Raw genomic sequence first — 26327 nt, 5'->3', positions numbered from 1 at the left:
CGAGAGAGATTGTGTTCATTCTGATTGGTGCGGGAAGGCTCTTCCACTGAGTTGTCAGTATCTCTAAGCAAGTGGTCCTGGGCTGGATTAGAGGGATGGCTGAGCCTGAGACGGTGACTAAGCAAGAGAGAAAGCCAGGAAACCATGTTTCCTCACGTGTTGCCTTCAGTTATTGATGTGGGAAGGTCATTGGTTAATTAATAAAGAAACTGCTTCGCCTGATAGGTCAGAACATAGGTGGGTGGAGTAGACAGAACAGAATGCTGGGAAGAAGGGAAGTGAGCCAGACGCCATGCCGCTCCTCTCCAGGGCAGACGTGATGAAGCTCCAGCCCAAGAAGAAAGTACGCTAGAATCTTCCTGGTGGGTCACTTTAATGGAGGTGGGTTGATAAGGATGTGAGAGTTGGCCAGTAGGAGGCTGGAGCTAATGGGCCAAGCAGTGTTTATATGAATACAGTTTGTGTGTTGTTATTTTGGGGCAAAAGCTAACCCGTGGTGTGGGAGCCGGGCAGCAGGAGCACAGCCCGCAGCTCCTTCTACAAGTTATTAGCTTGAGTTTCTATCCTAATCTCCCACAAGGAAGATTGTGAGCTAGGGGTATCAACCACATAAACCTGTTCATTATCTGAGTTGCTTTTGGTTAGAGAATTTAATGATGGCAACGGAGAAGAAAGTTTGAACAACAACAATAAAAAATGGTGCCTTAAAGGTGATTTTGTTGTTGCAAAGGACCCGTGAATGTTGGGATCTGGGGGAATGTTGAAGGTATTAGGACTTTAGATGGTAAAACTGTAGAAAGCTGTTCACAGAGCTCCATCAGCTGTTCTAGTAGGACTTGGAAAATTGCAATGTTGAGAGTAATTGCAAACAGTAGGTCTCAAGGTTATAGGATTTTAGTGGGTAAGGCTCTGCAGGGAACCGTGGACATGGCCTGGACTGTCTGCCTTGAGAGACATGTGTCATAGGATTTTCAGGTTAAAGTCCATGGCTCCTGGGGCACAAGGTGCCTTCTGGTTCCTGATGTAGCCCCTCCCTGCCCCAACCAGTGAAACATTCAGGCTGCTTTGTGTTTCTCTGTATGATCCCTTAGTAGTCAAGGAAGAACGGAAGCTTCACAGGACATTTGGTTTCAGAGATTAATCTTGTGTACCCTGTACAGGTTGCAAAGTTCCTTACACCATGGCAACTAGAATTGTATTGATCCTGGAAATTGCCATTATCTTCTGTTTCTGATCAAGGCATAAAAGTCTGATTGCTGTTAATAAATCAGTCACAGCCTTGACTTGCTGTGGTCCCGCTATCTAAAGCCTGGCTTCCTCCTTTGTAGCCCCATTGGGGGACTGTGGCCTGGTAAGTTAGCACAGGTGCTTATAAAACTCCATGAAGAATGTAGCCAGAGGTCATTTGTAGGATATTTTAGCCCCCAAATTTTCTTATTCTCGCCATGTACTGAAAAAGTAAGTAAGATGGTATTAAAAAGTAATGAGCTGATTTCTTAGATAATTTTATTTATTATTCTAATATTTATTGCCTCTGTTGGGTGGTTATTACTGAGACTCAGGTCTACAGTGAAAAACAAATGGGCTTAGAAAGAAATGAAAAGTCTGTGTTTTGTGGAGAAAAACAGCAGTAGGGAGTTTCATACGTCAGTCAGGTGGTGAGAAAGAGGCAGGAATTTTCAAGGAGTTTGGCCCCTTTGAAGGGAAGGCCCTGGCTCCGCAGTGGAAGTCTAGGAATGTGCCCCAAGGCTAAGACTCCATCCACCTGAGCCTTTGATTCCTGGAAGGAGTAAGCAAAGTGATTTCTAGTCCCAGGAAGGAACTTCATACAGAACCTGCAATAACAGTTGTGCATGTTTGGTGGGGTCCATCCAAACTTGGCAGGGTCTCCTATGTTGTACTGATTCTGGAAACAAGAAAGATGCAAAGTTTAAAAGTTATGGATGGATCTTTTTCCTGTGGTCAGTTCATCACTATTGTACCCATCTGTTTGACAGAGTCAGACCCTCAGTGAGGAGAGTGTGTGAGTTGATTGTATGCAGTGGTGAAGATGAAGGGGGGTTGAATTTGAGATCACAGGATGTGGAGATCCCAAGCTATGAGACTTCTGCCATTGAGAGCTGTGTACGGGGATTGGAAGTAGCAAAGGACAGAGATTGTGAGAAGTTGCAGGCATAGAGCTATCTGACCCTTCTTTAATAGCACCATGGAGGCTTAAATACCCTGCAGTCAATGGCCAACAGGTGAAAATCCCATCCTCTGATCTTCTAGGCAAAGCACAGCTTCTAGTAACCTCAATTAGAAGGCTCTAGACAGGGAAGAGCAGCTGAAGGCCAGGACTCAATTACTCCCAACACTATCTATGCCCTTTGAAAATGAAGCCCCATTGTCTGAGACAGAGCCAAAGGATTTGGCCTGTTGAGTTTTTGTCTTTCTTTGATTCTGTCTTCCTTTGCTTGTTCATAGTCCTCTCTTTCATTTATGTTTTATTTATTCTTCTCTCATCCCAACCGCACCATTCCTCTCTCCGCTCCTCTCAGTCCTCAACCTTCCCCCAAACTTCCCCCTCTTCCATTTTCCTGAGGTCTCTCACAGATACTGACTAGACATGGTGTCTTAGTTAGGGTTTCTATTGTTGTGATGAAACACCATTACCAAAAAGCAAGATGGGGAAAAAAGGGTTAATTTGCATTGCACTTTCAGATTGATGTTCACTATTAAAGGAAGTCAGGCCAGAAACTCAGCCAGTGCAGAATCCTGGAGACTGGAGGTGATGCTAATGCCCTGGAGGGGTGCTGCTTATTGGGTTACTCCAAATGACTTCCCTTCTTATAGAACCCAGGACCACCAGCACTGGGATGGGACCGCGCTCAATGGGCTGGGCCCTCCTCCCATTGATCAATAATTGAGAAAATGCCTTACTGATGGATCTCATGGAGGCATTTCATCCACTAAAGCTCCGTCTTTTCTGATGTCTCTGGCTTGGTGTCAAGTAGACACACAAAACCATCCCATACAACGGTATAACAAGGTACATACAATGACACTAGGCTCAAACCATCCTATCAAGGCTGGATTGGGCAGCCCAGTCTGAAGATAAGGATCCCAAGAGCAAGTAAATGAGTCAAAGACACCCGCAACTGGGGATTTCAGAATACTTATCAATTAATACTTAATATAATTGGCCCCATAAGTTCATAGAGAGTGATACTATTAGGTGTACCCTTGTTGCAGTAGGTCTGGTCTTGTTGGAGGAAGTGTGCCACTGTGCGGGTGGGTTTTGAGGTCTCGTCTCTCTTCATGTTGCCTGTGGGTCAAGATGTACAGTGTCTCCAGCACTGTGACTTCCTGCATGCTACCACGTGGCAATGTGACGATAATGGACTAAACCTCTGAAAATGCTGCCCAAATTAATTGTTTTCCCTTTATAAGAGTTGCCATGGTCATGGTATCTCTTCACAGCAATGGAAACTCTAACAAAGGCTGTACATGTTTTATTATTCATTAGAAAATAATATGAGAGACACTGCTAATAAACCTTTGATACAATCCTATTACACATAGGCTTGAATAGTTGCCCCCCATGTGTTAATAGAAAATCTAGTGGCCACATATATCATCCTTTAGTTCATGTTAAATAACAATAATAGCTATTTAACTCAGTGTGCTGATAGTACAGCAAATAGTACTATAACTGTGAACCAATAACCTCCTTTTATTTTTCACCCCAGGAAAATTTAAAAGAGTAGTTTTCCAACAATTCCAATACAGTAATTGGAAAATTTCTACCTATTTTAGAAAAGCATTCTTTTTTTTTTAAATATTTATTTATTTATTATGTATACAATATTCTGTCTGCAGGCCAGAAGAGGGCACCGGACCTCATTTCAGATGGTTGTGAGCCACCATGTGGTTGCTGGGATTTGAACTCAGGACCTTTGGAAGAACAAGCAATGCTCTTAACCGCTGAGCCATCTCTCCAGCCCTAGAAAAGCATTCTTAAAAACTCATTGGGTTACTGGCAGCTGGAATATTTACTTTGGTAAGTGTTGTTTCAGCTTCCATAGTTGGAGTCTTAGCATTCAAACAAAACTTCCAAACACCTCCATTTACAATGCGCTAGTTAAAACGTTTCTAAATTAGAAAAAGCTCAAAAAAATTGATATTGATTTCATAGAATGATTGGATGGAGAAAAACAACCTAAGAACGTAAAGATTATGAAATTTCTCCCAGTTGTTATGAATTTCCAGTTTTCTTGAAATATAAGTAAATATGAAGAAAATTGTTGAAAGCTCCCTCTTGTATAGAAAACTGCCAGGCTTTGAATAATGAGCCAGTGGTATAGAATGAAATGTTTACTGGAATTTGTTTTAAAATATTCAGTATATAATTATCCATTGTGAGTTCTAGGCCAACTGGAGCTTTCTAATGAGATCTTGTCTCGAATAATGCAAAATTATATTCAACTATATTTATGTTTTTGTGTGTGATTGTGTGTGTGCTACTAAGACATTTCTTACTATCATACTCACTCTGTAGACCAAACGGGCTCAAATTTAAAAAGATCTGCCATGGGGCTGGAGAGATGGCTCAGTGGTTAAAAGCATTGTCTGCTCTTCCAAAGGTCCTGGGTTCAATTCCTGGCAACCACATGGTGGCTCACAACCATCTGTAATGAGGTCTGGTGCCCTCTTCTGGCCTGCAGGCATACACACAGACAGAATATTGTATACATAAATAAATAGATATTTTTTAAAAAAAGGGGGGACTGGAGAGATGGTTCAGCGGTTAAGAGCACTGACTGCTCTTCCTGAGGACCCGGGTTCAATTCCCAGCACCCACATGGCAGCTCACAACTGTCTGAAGATCCAGTTCCAGGGGATCTGACACCTTCACACCACTGCACATAAAATAAAGTTAAATAAACCATAAAAAAATAAAAAAAAAAAGATCTGCCAGGCTCTGCTACCATGCTTGTCTATATTCATTTCTGAGAATGGCATGAGGGGGAGCAGTGGCTGACACCTGAAATGACTAAGAGATATTATCCTGCAACCCCTGTGCCGGGAGCCATGTGACTTCTTTGTGGGACAAGGCTTGGAAATAGCATGAACAAATCCTTTTTGGCGAGGTCAGGGAGAATTTAACCCATTTTTGGCAAGGCTGGCGGATAGTTTGCTGTATAATTCTGGGCTTTCCCCAGGAGCGGATGTGCTACCTGCTCTCCCGGCTTTCCTCTTTCCTTACACAAATCGTATTGCTTGGCTGCTCCTACTTTCACTTCCTTAGAACCGTAGGTGGGATGGGTATTGCACTAGGAAAACCGTCCCTTGATGACTCTCAGAAGTAAAGGGACAATTGCGTGGTGAGTTTGTTAATTATTAAACCGTTTTCACAGCCCTGAAGTTTATTAAGTAGAGATTTTTCCCTTGAGTCTGTTTTGAGACACAGTCTCACTTTCTAACCCGTTGGGCCTGGAACTCATTAGGTAGTAGATATGCTAGCTTTGGAACTTGTAGAGATCCATCTGCTTCTGCCTCACATGACCACACCTGGGTAAAAAGAGATGTTTATCATGGACTTAGCTCAGATATTACTAGAAAGAAAGGACTTGGGAGTGTATGGTCTTGTGAGGGAGAGCCACACTTAAGAACTGATAGAAAGCCGAGCTCTGGCCACATCACTGGGTTTCAGCAGGGGTGGCAGGCAGCTGCGTCTAGCAGAACAGGAATGTCAGTACTTGGATGGGTCTCAGAGCTCAGCTGTTAGGGTACAGGGAAGGAAGTTGACCAGGCCTGGGAGAAGACAAGACTATCATTTACTCTGAAGACTGTAAGGTTGGGGTGAAGAGGGGGGCAGGAAGAGCCTGTTCAGGCCATGATTTTTGCAGAGGGGGTCTCTGCTCACCGACTTCAGCCATCACTGGGCTGCCATGTTCCTGCTCTCTTTCTTCAGCTATTCGTTGCTCCGTGCGTCCAGAAAAACATTTAGCAATGTCAAAGTCAGTATTTCCTAGCAACGGACCCCAAATGCTTTTAACACATCCGTTGACCGTCTTGCATTGAGCCTGGATTGTGTATATGATTGTGTTTTCTTTGAAGTTTTTGATTGTGAAGGAGCTAAGTAACCAACAAATATACTTTAAAGGTGTCTTTAATTCAAAATATGGGTCTAAGGATATGTTGCTTGGAAAAGAGGTTCTTCTTTTGTTTCCACAGAAGATGAAAACCTGTGGATTGCTTCCAGACTAATATGGCTTGATGGACCAAGAGCCCCTGAAAGGTCAATTTGACCACCCCTCAAAAAATTACTTCACCCAATAAACAGCAGGAAGCAGTTTGGAGAGTACTATGACCAAATTCCCAAATATTGTTTACATTTAAAGGGGGATATGCTATAGAGATTTACATGGGTATGGATCTTGGTTTATTGATACAAATTCAAGGTCAGTTTTGTTATACTGTGTATATGTATTTTTGATCTTGATTAAGGTATTATGTTTGTGAAGCTCATTTAAAAATGTAATATATAATTAAGAAATACAGGTTAATAGATACACATCTATAATGATCAAGCTTGTAGTCATGTTAGTTAGGTTTTCTAGATGTACAGAGATAAATTTCAGATAGATAGGCATTCTTCAAACCTTTCAAAGACACAGAATATGGCATCTAAAATGTTTTAAGAATTTAGGGGCCGGGCGGTGGTGGCGCATGCCTTTAATCCCAGCACTTGGGAGGCAGGGGCAGGCGGATCTCTGAGTTCAAGGCCAGCCTGGTCTACAAGAGCTAGTGCCAGGACAGGCTCCAAAGCTACAGAGAAACCCTGTCTCGAAAAATTGAAAAAAAAAAAAGAATTTAGGGCTTTTCATGACAATAAGACACATCTGTTCCTGGCAGCACCAATTGCTTCAAGAGGAGGATGGGCATCAGAGAAGCTCCTTAAGGAGTTTACTAGCCATTTGGGCAAGAAACTGTTCTTGCTTGGACTGCTTGATGGTATTCTGAATATTCTGGAGGACACAGAAGAAAGTGACTGACAAACTGCTAATATAGGTGGAACTGTCTTTGAAATTTCCTGCTTCATGGAAAAGTCTGCCAGATGCTATGGGCCTGTAGGCTGAAGATGGATGCCTCAACAGTACAGAAGAACTTTGGGTGACTGTCCAGGTAGTGAGATGTCTCTGTCAATTCTAGAGTTTTGGAAGTTGCTTACAAAGTACTTCCTTTACTTAGGTAATATTATATCCTTCAGGAGTCTTTGATGGAATTGAAGAATAGATAGATATTATTATAGTTTTCCTTAGATACGATTAAAGATAAAGTGGATATAAATATTGTAACTGTAATTCTTGCTTAATACCTGTTTTGTTATATGTAATTTTTCTATGTTAAAGTTAAAAATAATTTTTCTATGTTAAAGTTAAAACCTGTAGTAAGGAACGGCAGGGCTGTGTCCCGCCACCCGGCTAGCTTTACCCAAAATAATTACACGGAAACTGTATTCTTTTAAACACTGCCTGGCCCATTAGTTCCAGCCTCTTATTGGCTACCTCTTACATATTGATCTAACCCATTTCTAATAATCTGTGTAGCCCACAAGGTGGCTTACCAGGGAAGATCTTAACCTGCATCTGTGTTGGGTGGGAGAATCATGGCGACTGCCTGACTCGGCTTCTTTCTCCCAGCATTCTGTTCTGTCTACTCCGCCTACCTAATTTTCTGTCCTATCAGGGCCAAGGCAGTCTATTAACCAATGACCTTCCTCCATCATTTCCCCTTTTTCTGTTTAAATAAAAAAGAAATGCTTTCACTTTAACATAGTAAAATTACATATAACAAAACAGTTATCAAGCAAGAATTACAGTTACAATATTTATATCTACTTTACCTTTTATCATAAAACTAAGGAAAACTATAACTAACCATTCTTCAACTCCATCAAAGACTCCAGAAGGATATAATATTACCTAAGCAAACAAGAAGTCCAAAACTCTAGAAATGACAGAGACATTTCGCTGCCTGGACAGTCACCCAAAGTTCCTCTGTACCGTTGGGGCATCCATCTTCGTCCTACAGCCCCATAGTTTCCAGCAGACATTTCCATGAAGCAGGAAAATTCCAAAAACAGTTCAAGTCACTTTTTGCTGTGTCCTGCAGAATGTCTTGCAGACTCTTTCATGAATCAGAAATCCCGAAAGACCATCTCACCTTTAGGCAAGTTCAGCAGTCCTCTCTCTGGGGGGTGGGGGGTCTCTGTGTCCACTTTATGCAATAGTCCAGGCAAGAGCAGTTTCTTTCTCAAATGACTATCAAACTCCATAAGGTGCCTCTTCGATGCCCATCTTCTTCTTGAAGTAGATTGTTGCCGCCAGGAGCAGACGTGTCTCATTGTCATGAAAAACCCTAAGTTATTAAAACATTAAATGCCATATTCTGTAGTCTTTGAAAGATATGAAGAATGCCTATCTTACTGAACTATATCTCTATATATCTAGAAAATCTAACTAACATGACTACAAGCTTGATTATTATTGATGATTATCCATTAACAACCTATATTTCCTAATTATACATTACATTTTAAAAATGAACTTCACAATCACAATACCTTAATATTAGAAATACATATACATATAACAAAATTGACCTTAAAATCCATACCAATGCAAATTATTCATACCTATATCATTTCCCCCTTTAAATGTGCCATTTTCAAAGGCAAGAAACTTGTCAAAACTATCTTACCTTGTCTTGGCAGGATGACAGTCCTCTGTTTTTTCCATTCACGGATACTCTGTATTCTGTCAGTGGTTGAGGTATGGGCATTTCTTTGCCCAAAAGCCAGTTCAGCTAAGAAGAAAGGCTCCAGGTGGAGTGTCTTTGGTGCTCAACATTCTCTCAGGAATAGATCGGTGTTGCCAGGAGCAATTGTGTCTCACTACCACAAAACTCTGAGTTAGACTAAAGGCCATTTTCTACAGCTCTTTGAAGAGGTTGAAGATTATCTATACTGAGTATAATCTCTATGTATCTAAAGAACCTGATTAGTCTAATTATAAATGACAAACTTAGAATACTATTGATCTATATAATTCTCAATACCTATCTAACTTAAAGACTAAGACAATAAACAACTGTGCAACAAATGAGGATAATGACCTCCAAATATAAACAATGTACAAATATACAATACAATATGGTAAATATATATCAATACACAAACAGTATATAAGTGTCTTAGAGGTAGAAATGTACACTGCAACTTGATAAATATACAATATCAATACAATGTATATATCAATACATAAAAATGTTTTAAACAGAGGTAGAAGCATGCATATGCATACAATAGTCAATTTAATTTAACTTTGTATCTATATAAGAATCGATATCAATATATTTGTCTCAAAACAATAACTCACAAGTACCAACAAGTACCAATCTGTTATCCCATTATCCCTCTTTTTTTTTCAAATGATCCCTGAACTTATAAAATTCCTCCCCCAACCCTCAACCGTGTATACTAATTATAATCAACCCCTAAATGATGTCTCTAAACCCAAGGGCAAACTTTACTGGGAGAGGGGACGTCATCCTGTAGAATTACTTCCAGCTGTCATGGGGGCGACGTTCTTTCTGGGGGATCCTGTGAAAGTAAAATGATGGTTAAATTTCAAGATCAATGTCTTTTAAAATTGCAAATAGTCTGAGTATTTTGTGGAGGTCTGGCCAGAATGTTGTACAAGATGTGCACCATTTCAGCTAACCAAGTTGGAACTGTCTTGTGCAGCTGGTACCCAAAACAGGTCTTGTAGTAGTGCTACCAGTATCAGGACTTCATATCAACCAGGTGGAGTTGTTGTTGTGGGGCCCCATCTTCTTCCTGGAAACTTCAAATGTCACTGCAGGAAAAACTCATTGTTCATTGTGAAAAACTTAAACATTAATCATATAGACATATATAGACATACATATATTCAATGAAAGGCATGATAGATATATTCAATGAAAAGTATGATAGATATGAAGAGAAGCAAAGATGTTTTCTAAACTCATATTTCTTTCTGTCCCATATCATGGCTCTTGACATGAGACAGAAACTCCAGAAACTCTGGGTTTTTCTCTTACCAACAGGCTTGGAATTGGAGAGGGACTGAGCCAGAGTCCAACTTCAAAACCAGCTCTATATATTTATAAATAAATGCACATTAATACATATTTAAAGATAAGAGTAGAATAATTTTACTTGCGGGACCTATTTGATTTTCTTGCTGATTCTTATTGGGTTGTAAATAGATTCCATCTGTCAATATTCAAACATCCAGGGTCCCTTGAATTTTTTGAAGATGAGTGTTTTCCTGCAGAGATAAGAGAACCCTGCCCCCATTCTATGTTTTTCTTACCTCCTGTATGAATATCATCATTGTGGATGAGCTGTCATTCTCCTTTCCAAGAGGTTTCTCCTCTTCAAATCGAAACTTTATTAATTTTAATGGTATCCACAATTTTTCTTCTCCTGTGGAAACAAGAGCAAAACCCCTTCCCCAACATAGCACATCTCCTGGCTTCCATTGAGAGGTCAGCACATCTTTGAAATAAATCGGTTGATTTAGTTCAGCAGACTTTTCCATTATCCAATGTCTTTCTGCCACTGTCGTTCCTTTCTCATTAGCATTAAGAAAATTCAAGGTTAATACAGCATTATGTAATCTATTTCTGGGGTATTTTCGGTCCCTTTCTGTTTGTTCAGCATATCCTTTATAGTACGGTTTGATCTTTCTATAACTGCCTGACCTGTAGGATTATTTGGTATACCTGTAATGTGTTTTATATTATAATAATCAAAAAAGCGTTTCATTTTCTTAGATACATATGCTGGACCATTGTCTGTCTTTATTTGTGTAGGTATACCCATGATGGCCATAACTTCCAATAAATGTGTGATTACTGAATCAGCCTTTTCTGAGCTCAGGGCAGTAGCCCATTGAAAACCTGAATACGTGTCTAAGGTGTGGTGTACATATTTTAATTTACCAAATTCCACAAAGTGGAACACATCCATCTGCCAGATTTCATTTCTTTTAGTATCCTTTGGGTTACTCCCTGCAGGCAACGGTGTTTGATTATAGAAAGAACAAGTAGGACATCTCTTTATAATGTCCTTAGCTTGTTGCCAAGTAATGGAAAATTCTTTCTTTAGGCCTTTACTATTGACATGATGTAGTAATAGGAGCGGCGGGGCTGCGTCCCCAGCTCCCCAGCCGCCTGCTAGCTTATGCCCCGAAATAACAACACACAAACTGTATTCATTTAAACACTGCTTGGCCCATTTCTATCTAGCCTCTTCTAGGCTAATTCTCATATCCCGATCAACCCATCTCTAATAAGCTGTGTAGCTCCGGTCTTACCGGGAATGATTCAGCACGTCTGACCTGGCGGCTTGCTTCATCGTGTGCGTCTGCCTGGGAGAGTGGAGCAAGCCTCTGCTCCAGCGAGCAGAGCTGTCGAGTCTGAGCTCACTTCCTCTTCCTCCCAGCATTCTGTTCTGTTTACTCCTCCCACCTATGTTTTAACCTATGAGGACCAGCCAAGCAGTTTATTTTTTTAACCAATGACCTTCCTCCATCAACATGATGCTTTTTATGAAATTCTGAGGCCTGCAACATGCTTCCAATCAATAATTGATCAATCTCAGCGTTGCCTTGTGCTAGAGGACCAGACAGACCTGTATGGGACCGGATGTGTGTTATGTACATCGGACAAAGCCTGTTCCTGATTATGTCTGGTATAAATTCAGCGGTTTCAATATGCAAGATAACTCTTTCTGCATATTGTGAATCTGTAACTATATTAAGAGGTTCTTTAATGGCAGTTTCTTTATTAGCCATTGACCTTCCTCCATCAAAAACCTTTCTTATTTAAACAGAAAAGGGGAGGTGATGTGGGATTCTCTTCTGTATGCTGTGATTATCATTAATGAATAAAGAAACTGCTTTGGACCTATAGCAGGGCAGAACTTAAGTAGGTGGGAAAAACTAAACTGGATGTTGGGAGAAGGAGGTGGAGTCAAGGAGAAGCCATGGAGCTGCTGCTGGAGACAGACGTGCTGAAACTTTGTTGGTAGGCCACAACCTCGTGGTGATGCACAGATTAATGGAAATAGGTTAAATTAATATGTAAGACTTAGCCAATAAGAAGCTAGAGCTAATGGGCCAAGCAGTATTTTAATTAGTACAGTTTCCGTGTGATTATTTTGGTGGGGCTAAGCAGCCAGGAACAAACAAGCGTCCTTATTGCAACATGGAATGATGGATAGTTGTGATCCCACAAGTAAGTACTGGCGATTGAGCCCACCTATATGCAAGACCAACAAGAACTGAGTGTTCTGTACTGTGTTGATTACTTATGCGCCACATTTATATTGCTAATATTTTCATATGTCCATTTGTAACTGTTTAAAGATGCTGTAGGGGACAAGCCTTGACAAAACCACTTCTTGCCAGGGTAGGGACCTGGGGATTTGGAAATATAAAGAATACTAAGACTTGTAAAAAATAATAAAACAGAAACCATAGAAAAGTCCCTGGAGGGTGTTCCTGTGAATACTGAAATCATCCGTGTTTAATTTGCCATAAGGCAACAAAAGACTTTTTAAACATGATATAAATGACAACTTGAGCAATGAATTGCTTCAACACTTTGAGACACCAAGTCATTAGCATTCTGTTGTTTAGGCCGTGAAGCCACCTTAGCCCAAGTGTCCCGAGGGGAGCCACTCCCCAGGTGACCTCAGTACAAAAGGAGGAGCAGAAGTGCACATGCATGTCCTGAACATCTGTGAGGATGGAATGGATCTATCTGTAGGAGCCGTCTTAATGTCAAAATAACCAAGCAAACACATCCTGAGTCGGAACATGTAGCTACACTTGTCAACCATTTTGAACAACCTCCAAACTCTGTGACCATCAGACAAGGTAGAAATAGGCTCACCTTTCTGGACCTCCACAACATGCAGTACCAGTTAATAAAATACCATTGATGTTACAGTTTAATTTGGGGTAGTTCAGGTTTCTGGAAGGTGAATATAGAACTGGAGTGAATATATTAACTCTACAAAAAAAATCACTAAAAAAATCTGTTTTTTTTTTGTTTGATTTTTGCATGGGGGATGGGGTCTTTGTTTATGTATTATTTTCAAGACAGGGTTTCTCTGTAACTTTGGAGCCTGTCCTGAAACTAGCTCTTGCAGAACAGTTTGGCCTCAAATTTACAGAGGTCCGCCTGCCTCTGCCTCCGGAGTACTCCCCAGTGCTGGGATTAAAGGTGTATGTTACTACTGCCTGGCAGGGTCTTCATTTTTAAGATTTGTTTACTATGTATACAGTGTTCTGTCTGCATGTATCCCTGCAGGCCAGAAGAGGGCACCAGATCTCACTATGGATGGTTGTAAGCCACCTTGTGGTTACTGAGATTTGAACTCAGGGCCTCTTAAAGAATAGCCAGTGTTCTTAACTGCTGAGCTATCTCTCCCCCTGGAGGCAGGGCCTTACTATGTACTTCTGACTGTCCTGGAACTGACTGCATTCACCTCGGGAACTTCTGAATGCAGCGGTCAATGGTGTGAGCCAATACGCTCAGCTTACCCATCTTATTTTTCTATTTTGTAGTTAGAAATTATACACTTTCATTCATGTGTGCTCTGAACTGTTGATTTGTTTCCTTTCGTTGATCTATTTCTTTCCATTTTTTGTAGTCATTTCTCTTGCAAGGTGATATCCCATTTACAGTGTACAGAAATGACAGAGGGGAAGCTCCTATTCAGTTTCCTTCTAAAGTGACTTGGGGATTGCCTTATAATGTCTATATCATGTAATAAGTATGAGGAACACCACAGTTATATGACTATACTGTCAAAGAAGTATATATTTACAATGTCACTATCATGCTTTTTGTTGTACACATGTGTGGGTCATTTCAGAATGCAGTGACCTATGATGATGTTCATGTTGACTTCACTTGGGAAGAGTGGAAGTTGCTGGATCCTTTCCAGAGGAATCTCTACAAAGATGTGATGCTGGAGACCTACAGGAACCTCACTGCCATAGGTAAGACTGGATCTTCCTTCAGGTTTTGAAATAAGGGGAGAACTGTTACCTTGATTCTTGCCGCTCTTCTGTAGTTTGCTTGGGAAAGAAGAATGAGGTGAATAAATCAGGCATGGCTCTAAGGTTCACCGAAGATAGTAACTTAAAGTCTGCACAATTTTCAATAATATACCATACATTTTCTGGTACTATATTTTAGGATACAGTTGGGAAGACCATAATATTGAGGAACATTGTCAAAGTTCTCAAAGACATGGAAGGTAATTATCATGTGCAAGCTGATACAAACGTGCCTCTGAAGGAACTGTAATGTGTCCTGGAAGTTGTAAACAGAAGCAGCAGTGTAAACAAACATAAATTCATGTACATTGAAGATTATTAAATTCTCACAAACCATGTACCTCAATTTCAGGTAGGTGAATTGCATTTGCAAGGCATTCTATTAAGAGAGAAGACAAGGAAATAGTTCCTTAGCAGATATCACCATTTGCATCATAGTTCTATGAGAGCTGTGCTGTAGAACTGCCGATCTATTTAGATTCATACCACTCATTGTACAAAAGCTATACATGTTGGATAGGTAATAAGTATATCTCCAAAACTTTGTAATAAACATACAGCCCATAGTAAAACAAGTGTTACTAATATACTTGTTGTTCCTGTGCTGTGTATCGTGAGAGCTGCAGTTAGGGCCAAGAGCCAAGGTGCTGTTGTTATCGAGAAATCTTAATCCCTATACCACATGTCTATGAGAAACAGAAAGTCAAACTGTGTGCCTTTTATTTGTTATTCTTCATAGGTCACTCTGGATACAAGTCATATGAGCATAGGGATATGGGCAGGCATAACACTCTTCTCTCTGAGAACAATTAGAAGTTTTGTAGCAGTCGCCACATCGAATATACTTCTTGAATTTGATTCAAGTATACAAGTATTTGGTTTCCCAGCTTCAATCCATCAACACACACACACTGCAGAGAGCCCTATGAGCACTAGGACTGAGTATAAACTTCTGTTTGTCCTAGGTGACTTAACAATAGAGTATGAGTCAGAAGTATAGGATAATTTATAAATGCAATAAGAGTGGTGACGCTCTCAGTTTTTCCAGCTCTCTTGAAATAGGTGCAAAATCTCATATAAAAATATTCTGTGTATGCGAACCTTGTAATAAAGGATCTTACCATCACAGGTATCTTCAAAGATGCAAAACAGCCCTTAATAAACACGGTGATAAAATCTTAGATTTTATCTTTACAATTGGACCAAATTGTAAAATTTATTCATAAGATATATTGATTCAACAGTGTATTGAATGTGGTAAAGGTTTTATGTGTACCAATTATCCTTGCAGGCATGAAAGAAGTCATACTGGAGAGAAACCTTCTGTATATACTCAATATGTTAAAGCCTTAGCATATGACAGTCATCTTCAAAGGCATGAAAGAACACATGCTGGAGAAAAACCCTATAAGTCTAGCCAATGTGGCAAAGCCTTTGCACATGATAGACATCTTCAAATGCATAAAAGAACACATACTGGAGAAAAACGCTATCAATGTAATCAATGTGGTAAAGCCTTTGCACGTCATAGTAATCTTCGAACACATAAAAGAACACACACTGGAGAGAAACCCTATGAATGTAATCAATGTGGTAAAGCCTTTCCACATCATAGAAATCTTCAAATACATGAAAGAATACACACTGGAGAGAAACCCTATGAATGCAATCACTGTGGTAAAGCCTTTGCACGTCATGGTAATCTTCATGCACATAAAAGAACACACACTGGAGAGAAACCCTATGAATGCAGTCAATGTGGTAAAGCCTTTTCTCACCCCAGTCATCTTCAAACACATAAAAGAATACACACTGGAGAGAAACCCTATAAATGCAATCAATGTGGTAAAGCCTTTGCACAACAAATTACTCTTCAAATACATAAAAGAACACACACTGGAGAGAAACCCTATGAATGCAATCAATGTGGTAAAGCCTTTTCAGACCACAGTCATCTCCGAACACATAGAAGAACACATACCGGAGAGAAACCCTACAAATGTAATCAGTGTAGTAAAGCCTTTTCGTGTCATAGGTATCTTAAAAAGCATAAAAGAAGACATGCTGGAGACTAACTATTGACTATAATCAATGTGGTAAAGCCTTTGTACAACACAATCATCCCTAAACAAATAAAACAACATACTGGAGAGAAACCCTATGATTGTAAACAATGTGGTAAATCTTTTGCACATCCCAGTAATCTTCAAATACATAAAAGAACATATAATGGAGAGAAACTGAATGTAATCAGTGTGCTAAAGCCTTTATATGTGTCAGTAGTCTTCAAAATCGTGAGAGGAGCCATACTACAGGGAATCCTAAAAATATAGTTGGTGTGGTGCAGCTTTGCAGTGTATATAGGAGGAAAACCTTTGTGCAGTCAATTTGTGCAGTCTGCATCTTACAATAGTCTTTGAATACCTGTGAAAATACCAAGGGCTTATTATTGTAAAGTATTTGGTAAGATCTTTATTCAACACACTTGCATTCAGTTACACAAGAATATTTTGTAGAAAAAATATTGACAGTGTCAACAATCTATTCAACCATCATGATGTCCAACTTTACATTGTTTCCCTTGCAAACAAATGTAAAAAATGAGTTTATGAAGCCATTGTGTGGGGTAAAAGGGCCAGTCAAAGAAACACACTCTGACCCTGAAACCAGAGCCAAAGAAACACACTCCATCCCTAACCAACTGAGCATGAAACCAACCAATCTCTGAGCAGGAAAGCTAACAAAGCTGAGCACAGAAGCAAACAATCTCTGAGCTTGTTCAAGCTCAGGGATTGAAATCTGACCAGTTCCCACCCTGAAAATCTCCCTGCTCGTAAGAAGCCCAATATATGCCCTTTGCTATGCCCTTTGCCGGTTCAGTTGGCAGCTACCCGTTCCTGGCAGAGGCATCAACTATCCTGGATTTCTTCCTCCCAAATAAATCTCTTGAATGATTTTTGGGTGAAGACTTTTTTTAGTTGAAGCAAGGGACACCTCTGCTTGGAAATAACATTATGGGTGCAGGGCCGAAGTAGCAGGTTTTGTTTTTTTTTTTTTTTAATATTTATTTATTATGTATACAATATTCTGTTTTTGAGTTTGCCTGCAGGCCAGAAGAGGGCACCAGACCTCATTACAGATGGTTGTGAGCCACCATGTGGTTGCTGGGAATTGAACTCAGGACCTTTGGAAGAGCAGGCAATGCTCTTAACCGCTGAGCCATCTCTCCAGCCCCAGCAGCAGGTTTTTTGTAGAGCCAGAGCAGACTGCTATGTTTCTGTAGGTGCTTTCCCCTTAGTTGAGTGAAGCAGAAAAGTAAAAACTTGGTCCATAGCTGAGAAAAATGGACATCTCTGCTGGGGAACTCCATATTGTAACAGAGCAGAGAAGCATTGACACCCCTGCTCGGAAACACCCTTAGGAGACTGAAGCAGAAGAGCAATGGGATCTCTGCTGGGAACTCTCTTAACAGTGGGCAAGAGCCCAGCTGTAATGGCTCTGCTTTGGGGAGAAGCAGGATTGCTACATCCACTGGAGATTGTCCCCTACTAGAACACAGCTTCGGGTATAGCCTGAACTCCTGACGGTCAGTATTCCTTTCTCCTCTCAGCTTTAGCTATTCAACATACCTTCCCTTCAATGCTGTATTTATAGCCTGACTCCCAATAGCCAGGGTACCATTCTCTTTAGAGCTGCAGGTATCCAGGATGCCTTCCCTCCACAGTGTCAGGTACAGCCTGACTTCCCAACAGTCAGGACACCTTTCTCCTCACAGCTGTAGGTACCCAGGGTAACTTCTTTTCACAGCTGTAGGTAGAGCCTGTCCCCAACAGTCAGGGTACTTTCCCTCCAGAGTTGTAACACTTGCACTAAGAATTTAAATGATAATGTAACCCTTCTAGATTTTATACTTCTCCTTATTTACATGAAATAACTAAATCTAAATAAATAAAATAAAAAAGAACAAATCAATAGAAAATGCAATATGGCGTCACCAGAGTCTACCTATTCTAGGTAGCAAGACCTGCACAATCCAACACAGCTGAAGCCGGAGAAAATAGTCTTTTTGTTTCTTTTTTGAATTTGCTTTGAAATTATCCTAAATCTACACCTTCACATTTACAGGAACAAATTACAAGAGACTTGTAATAGTTTTATATTTTGTGTATGTGGGTGTCTGTCCATGTTCATAGGAACCGTATGAGCCACATGTGGGTGCCTGTCCATGTTCACAGGAACCGTGTGAGCCACATGTGGGTGTCTGTCCATGTTCACAGGAACCGTGTGAGCCACATGTGGGTGTCTGTCCTTGTTCACAGGAACCGTGTGAGCCACATGTGGGTGTCTGTCCATGTTCACAGGAACCATGTGAGCCACATGCACAGAAGGGGTCAGAGGACAGCTTTGGGTCTTTGGTTTGCTGCTTCTGTCCCTCATCCACAGGATGCTGAGATTCTAGGTTTGCATTTATACACCCAGCTTTAGTGGATTCTAGGAATCCAAACTTGGGTACTCATTCTTGTGTGGACAGCACTTAACCCCCTGAGCCATCTACCTAGACCATCATGTTTTAATTTCATGAGAATAAAAAGGATGAAAAGTAGCATGTGCTCCTACTTATTTATAAAATATTGAGTCTTTCATAAAAAATAAAAACAGTTCATATGCCTTCTATATTAGCTACTTGGAAGGATTAGGCAGGAAGATTGTAAGTTCTAGGCCAGTATGCTCAACTTGATGAGATCCTATCTGGAAATAACTTTTAGAATAAAATTATAAAATTAAAAGGGTTGGATAGCACACCTGAATTCCTAGAATGTGGGAAGTGGAGAAAGGAAGATTAGGAATTCAAGGCCAACATTAGCTATATTGTGAATTGGTCAGCCCGAGAATAATGAAATCCTGCCTGGAAGAAAGTGATGAAAAAAAATGTGAAGAAAGTACTTTAGGAAATTCTGAAAATTATGTTTCAACAAATAATACAAAAAGAAATAAAATGACAAGGGGGGGAGGACCTTGGACTTCCCACAGGACAGGGAATTCGGACTGCTCTTCAGACTGGAGAGGGAGGGGGAATGGAGTGGGGGGAGGGCGAGAGGAGTGGGAGGGAAATGGGAGGCGGGGAGGAGGCGGGAATTTTTTCAATAAAAAAATAAAAATAAAATGACAAAAGAAAAAGAGTGGCATTATTGATTACTCTACTTCAACACGGTTTAACTTGCAGTCCTTCAAGACTAAAAATCGGGGGGGGGGGAATGGTAGCGCACACCTTTAATCCCAGCACTCGGGAGGCAGAGGCAGGGAGGTCTCTGAGTTCGAGGCCAGCCTGGTCTACAATACCTAGTACCAGGACAGGCTCCAAAGCTATAGAGGAACTCTGTCTCAAAAAATTAAAAAGACTCAAAATCAGATTTTCTATAATATTCCAATTCAGTAAGTCCTTGAAAATTAATTTCTTTAAAGACCTCTAAGGCTTATTAAAAATGAGTTGAAGCTGGGTGGTGGTGCCACATGCCCTTAATCCCCAAATTCCAGGACAGCCAGAGTTAAACAGAGAAATCCTGTCTTGGGGAGGGGGAAAAAAACCCAAAACTAGTTGAGTGCAAGAATTGTGATCCCAGCTTTCTCTTTACACACACTGATCAGGCTTCTCGAGATCAGTGATGTGGAAGACATTATAATCATATAATCAAGCTGCCTTTCTTTTCCCTCCCATGCTAGGGAGTGAACCCCCTACTTGTACATGGCAAGGATTCTGCCTCTGAGCTACAATTCCAGCCCCTGGGTGTTTAGAAAGGTCCCACAGACAGACTTTGCTAAGCTGGCCTCAAACTCACTACTGAATGCGCACCACAAGTTACCCATTTTAAAATGACAGAAAGCTTCAGTCTGTGTCAAACAAGGGAACCACATTGCAGTAATGTAGACCAGGCTGATAGTGAGGTAAGCAGCAGGCCTCATGTGAGCAGCCGCCATACCAGCTAGTTTGGTAGTCTCGGCAGCCCCATGCACATCAGCGCCGTTGAGCTTCCCCATGCATATCAGCGGCTCTACCTCTCCCACAGTTTGCTTCCTGTACGCAAGTGTGAGTGTTGCAGTTCTAGGGCTGGAGAGCTGGCTCAGTGGTTAAGAGCACTGGCTCCTCTTCCAGAGGTCCTGAGTTTAATTCCCAGCAACCACGTGGTGGCTCACAGCATCTGTAATGAGATCTGGTGCCCTCTTCTGGCCTACAGGCATACATGCAGACAGAACACTGAATACATAATAATAAATTTTAAAAAAAGAAAGATTAAATTTGTATTTCTAAAGTCAGAAATAACACTGCAGCTTCTTCCGTATATAGTTTAGTAATTACCCTTAATTCAATTAAGAAATTTCTGAGTGGGGCTGGAGAGATGGCTCAGCGGTTAAGAGCATTGCATGCTCTTCCAAAGGACCCGAGTTCGATTCCCAGCAACCACATGGTGGCTCACAACCATCTGTAATGAGGTCTGGTGTCCTCTTCTAGCAGGCATATATGCAAACAGAATATTGTATCCATAATAAATAAATAAATATTTAAAAAAAAAGAAAAAGAAATTTCTGAGTGAGTGTGGAACGAGGGAACGAAGTCTCAGGCTTTATCCTTTATAAATGCAGACTGACTGCTGACTCATTGAGGCTGTGCCCTACCTGTGAAGACTAAGAAATCCATATTTGTGTCCCAACCTGTAGCATTTTGGAAAACAGTAATCATGACTACTAAGTATGGCCTTTCCCTTCCGTAGAAGCTGACACTACTGAAGCCTTAATCTCCAGCTCTTTCTAGATCCCAAAAGCAACCCACCAGGCTTATTTCATCTGCTTTATCAGGCACTGTTCTGATTTTAACAAACTTTCTTAATGTCTTAATCCACAAGTTATATAGTGATGTCTTAGCTGGCTACTTCTGAATAGCAAAGAAGGTTTCTGTCTTATCAGTTAATCATCTTCAAAGCCCCCCCATAAGGAACGAATTACTTCAGCTAGATTCCCAGTTAATCTAGTCATTCCTTTCTGCAGCATGTTTCTGGGTGTCTCACAAAACCTGGAGTAGTTTGCTTTGGGATCTGTTAACACTGTGGTACCAATTAAGGTGCTTTAATTAATTTGTACTGTTTCTGTATAAAATTATAAATATATTTCGCTTAAGCGAGCACATAATTATAGCAGTGTTCTTAATAATAAAAGGTAATCATTAAGTATATCCCAGTAATGTCACATACATAAATAAATGTAAACTGGCTTCATCTGGAAGAACCTGTGAGCTGTGAATTTAAAATAAGGACACTTCAGGGCAATGGCGGCCCACGCCCTTAGCCCAAGGACTTTGAAACCAGAGGAAAGTGGATCTCTTGAATTTGAGTCTAGGCTGCTCTACAGAGAGAGTCCCAGAACAACCAGGGCTATACAGAGAGACTGTGTGAGGGGATGGTTAAAGGACACTCCTTACTAAAAAGGTTAATTATGTTAATAACTGAAGGAGGAATATCACATTTAGTACACACAGCCACACTGTATTGTGGAAGGGACAGTAGCTGTTAAGATGATAGACTAAAAGAGATACTACTGTTCAAATACCTAAGGGTGGAATTACCAAATTAAGAATAGCTAATTGGCCGGGCGGTGGTGGCGCACGCCTTTAATCCCAGCACTCGGGAGGCAGAGGCAGGCGGATCTTTGTGAGTTCGAGACCAGCCTGGTTTACAAGAGCTAGTGCCAGGACAGGAACCAAAACCACAGAGAAACCCTGTCTCGAAAAACAACAAAAAACAAACAAACAAAAAGAATAGCTAATTGTATATCTGAATTATTGTGTCCATTTTATCCGTGGATTGTTTAGAGGTAGAACAGTCTTTAAGGGTCAGTGAATAATTTGCCTTTGTGAGCCCCAGACAGTCTTTACTACGCTTGCTTATTTGTTGTTACATTTCTTTTAAAATATCCAATTCAGTATCTGATCCATATACAGGCAGATAGCGGTTGATCTGTGGTCCACATTACACTAATCACTCCATACTAATTAAGAATTGGTAATGGATTAGAACTATGCTAGCATAGCAGTAATAGCACATCACATCTGGAAATGAAGAATGACTTACTTCCTGGGAATCAGAAATCAATCTTTCGATCCCACTTTATTCACGTGGCATTGGTTCACATGTTGGGAGTGATAAATGAGACTTAGACACTAGGGTAGGCGAGAAATCACACTTTCAATTCTATTCTAGTTCAAAACAGCACAAATTATAATTAATATATGATCAAATATGATGAAGGGAATAAGTTTGCCAGTAGCCAGAGGTGATGACGCATGCTTGTAACTTACAGCAGGAGAGCCTGATCACAAGTTCAAGGCCTGCTTGGGATATGCAGCAAACCCCCACCCAAAACCTAAACCCACAGAAGGGCTCAAGCATACATGTCTCTGGGTGATAATGACGACTTTGAGCAAGGTATAATGCATGCTCTTTCATACTGCTATAGAAAAATATTTATGTATAAACTTTCACACCCAGTCTGAGATCAGTCTCTATCAGCGCAGATCCAAACCATATTCGTTCATTTTCCTTGTGCCAAGTAATATAGACCGTAGTTCTAAAACGATTGCCCCTCTTTACACTACAGACAGAGATAAACTATAAATTAACACACAAAAGTAGACTGAAACTTTCTTCTTTTTGCCATAAATATTTGAAGGGATTCACTCTGATTTGAACATTATACAGTTATCAGGGCCAGCAGAGCTTCAGCAGGTTAACTAATGTAAGACTTTAAGACAATTCTGAAAATTCTGAATCCTCTCAGCCTCTGTGCCATAGTGCTTCCCCTCCTCCCCTGGAAACCAAGGACCTAACAGCTACACATGCATGTACTCAGTTCCTGAACAATTACCCTTATACATATGTTTTGATTCAGTCCCCTGGGAAACGGGGTCAAAATGACCTCTTACCTCATCTGATCTGGCAACAGCTCTCTAGTCAATTATTGGTAATAGCCCTTTCAAATAAGCCAATCAGAATAGTCAAAAAAACAACCCCCCTTGCTTCTGTGGCCCCTTTAAAAGTACAGTCTTGTACCAGCTATTCGAGGTCTCTTGACTTCCCAAATGCTGAGGGACCCTGTCATGACAGAATTAATAAAATCCTCAAGCTTTTTGCATCAGCTGTGTGTGTGAGGTGGTTTCTGGGGGCGACTCCTCCTTGGTGTTTGGACGCTAGAGTCCAACATTTGGTTCCCTGACTGGGAATCGAGTCACTCCCAGACATGTTACGGGAGGTCCTCCCACTCCTCCAGCCTATCGCCGCTGAGATACCAGCCCATTGGGGCGTGGTCTCTCTCCCTTTAAAAAAGCGGCCACTTCCCTTTCCTCTCTCTCTTCACTTCCAGCTCTGCCAGTGACTAGACTCACTTCCTGGTTGCGCAGAGGGCTGACAGTGATCTGTAAGTTTTTTCCCCTTTAAATAAATACCACCCTATTAATCATAATTCCAAACTGGTGTGGCATTGTTTATGACTTACGCCTTCACAGACACACTCTAAACCCAGTTGGAGGTATAAAGAAACAAGCTCATTTGTATGTCTGTTTGTGTATTGTGTTTCTGTGTAATTGTAGAACAGTAATCTGAGAACTGTACTTGCGCAGGGTCTGTATTGAAAAGGGGCTAAGGGAGGAGGCAGATATCTCCTGAGATCCCTTGCTCTAGCCCTGAAAGATATTTCATGGGCATTTATGGGAGGGAGGGGTGACCAGGTCACCTTAATCTACAGGGGAGACGTGATCCTCCATCTGTATTTTTGGATCTACTGCCGCGTGGCTTCTGATTTTGAGTCTATGCCTATCTTTCTGTTCTTGTGTATTTTCACTTCTACACCAGAGTGGTGGTGAGAGCACCAGCTTCTGGTTTTGAGTTTATGTCTGTCTCTTTGTATTTTTGTTTTTGTATGTCAGTTTGTCTTTGTTAAAATCCACCTGCAGTAAATAAATCCATCTTTTAAAAAAAGGGGGGGGGGCTGGAGAGATGGCTCAGAGGTTAAGAGCACTGACTGCTCTTCCAGAGGTCCTGAGTTCAATTCCCAGCAACCACATGGTGGCTCACAGCCATCTATAATGAGATCTGGTGCCCTCTTCTGGCCTGCAGGCATACATGGAAGGAATGTTATATACATAATAAATAAATCTTTAAAATCCACCTGCAGGAATTCAGAACCTGGCACTGGCCCCCTGGCCATCATCAGTTCCCCTGATTCCGAAAGCGGCTGGAGGAGGTGATGGCTGCCCCTCCTCGAGCCTTTTGTCTTCTCTCTTTCCTGTACAGGAGCGAAAGAAACCCAGAATCCAGGCACCTCCTGTTCTTCCTGATATCCAGCCGAGCATGGCAGACTTCTCCGTCCTCCTCCCCGGAGGAAGAACTTCATTCCTGAGGAGCCCCGCAGGGCCCTAGCCCTGAAAACTTCAGTACTCAGTGTCTATGCTGGGACAGGGGAGGGATGTCCACTAGAGAGAGTGACCTCCCAAGCATTTCCCCTTCGCTCAGTAGCAGGGTTCTGCCTCTAATCTTATAACCCTTCCTTCTCTTGGGACTCTCAGGCCGTGACTGGGCTTATAGAATCTGTTCTGGTTATTCATCAGCCCACTTGGGATGATTGCCAGCAGCTCTTACAGGTGCTCCTAAGCACAGAGGAAAAAAGAATGTCCCAGGAGCTGACAGCAGGCCAACCCAATCACCGGACAAGATAGAGGATGGGACTTCAATACTCCAGCTGGTAGGGAGCAGCTCCGTCTTTATTGCCAGAGTTCAATTGGTGGGTCTAAAAAAAGGGGGGGGCTTGCAAAGCACCCCACTAATTTGCTAATTTGGCTAAGGTAAGAGCAATAGTACAAAGGTCTGATAGTACTCCTGCAGGACTTTTAGAAAGACTATTGGAGGGGTACAGGATGTACACTCCTTTTGATCCCATGGCAGCAGATCACCAAGCCAATGTAGTGATGTCTTTTATAGGCCAGTCAGCATCAGACATTCATAGCAAGTTGCAGAGAATGGAGGAACTGTAGAGATGCTCCCTCCAGGACTTAGTAAAAGAAAAAAAAAATTAGACAGATAGGGAGGCGACAAAAGACGACATCTGCAGAGACTGTGGACCTCAGACAGAGCAGCCCGAGTAGCCAAATGCGGACTTCAGTGAGGAGGAGTGGCCCTACAGGGCTTTGGGCTCGAGACACTTCCCAAAGCAGCTGCTGAGCACAGCCGGCTACTGAAGCGGCGTTCTGCCCACCTGAGAGGCCTACGCAGCAGCCACAGTGACAGTACTGAAATTCCCCCCCTTGCTTACGCTGTGCACCCAGGTGTCCAATTCTGGGGTGTATGGGGAAAAAGGGGGTAGGAGTTCCCCCTCGCTATGTCTAAAGCATTTGACTATGGACACAAGGATGGCTGATTATTCCTGAGTGTCCCACGCTTTTATTAGAAAAAGACCTGTTGGAGACTTTGACTTCCCCTACTGTTCTCCGGGGCTGTAAAGAAAAGCAGGCTGCTCTCTGCCTCTGCCATGCCCACCTCACTGAGGAAGGCTCTGCAGCCACTGCCGGCTGAATCCTCCCCCCAGCTGCCTGGGTCACAGCCCAAGCCTGGGGACTGCTTACAGCCACCGGCCCCCCCCCCCCCCCCCGCAGGTAGCAGCTGACTGAAGTGAGGAGGGGTTCAGGAGGTGCTGGAGCCCAATTCCAAACAGCCTTCCTGAGCTGCTTGCAAGTTTCACAGAGAACAACTGCTCCCAGCCCCCAGACCACAGCTGTGGGAAGCTTGGGGTTCAGCAATGCCAAGGAGAGCCGGTTTTGGTGGCACATGCTGGATTTGCTGAAGAAGGCAGGGCAGCAATGGTGAATGACCTGAGCAGCCTACTTAAAGGGACATGGGCCGGAAGGCAGAGAAGCTTTTTCTTACCAGGACTAAGAAGATCAAAGAAATCTTCTCGAGGTTTGGCCTGCCCGAGGTAATCGAGAATTGATGGTAAAACTGCCTTGTTGCCCAGAAAAGTCAGGGCATAGGTAAGACTGGGGAAAATTACATTGTACATACAGACCCGAGTTCAGGACAGGTAAAAAGGATAAATAAAACCAGATTAGCCTTTGGAATCTGG

The 26327-nt window shown here is 41.7% G+C and overlaps 1 protein-coding gene across 3 annotated transcripts; it reads left to right on the top strand.

The window, feature by feature from the left end:
- The first annotated feature begins 338 nt into the window (after positions 1-338).
- LOC121447033 (zinc finger protein 120-like) lies at positions 339-25805 on the top strand. Of its 3 annotated transcripts, none has more exons than XM_041650019.1 (4): positions 339-381; positions 13982-14108; positions 14308-14368; positions 24506-25805. In XM_041650019.1, the coding sequence occupies exons 1-4, from the start codon at positions 376-378 to the stop codon at positions 24609-24611; spliced, it is 300 nt and encodes a 99-aa protein (XP_041505953.1). In that variant the 5' UTR covers positions 339-375; the 3' UTR covers positions 24612-25805. The 3 variants fall into 3 exon arrangements, with proteins under 3 accessions (XP_041505953.1, XP_041505952.1, XP_041505954.1); XM_041650018.1 differs by lacking the exon at positions 24506-25805 and adding an exon at positions 15460-16319; XM_041650020.1 differs by lacking the exon at positions 24506-25805 and having other exon boundaries at positions 14308-15319.
- The last annotated feature ends 522 nt before the right edge of the window (positions 25806-26327 follow it).

This window comes from Microtus oregoni, unplaced genomic scaffold (genome assembly GCF_018167655.1).
Source record: "Microtus oregoni isolate MIOR12 unplaced genomic scaffold, Mior012 000004F_ref0000308, whole genome shotgun sequence".
NCBI lineage: Eukaryota > Metazoa > Chordata > Mammalia > Rodentia > Cricetidae > Microtus > Microtus oregoni.
The sequence above is the reverse complement of the archived record's forward strand: the minus strand, read 5'-3'. Positions and strand labels throughout refer to the sequence as shown.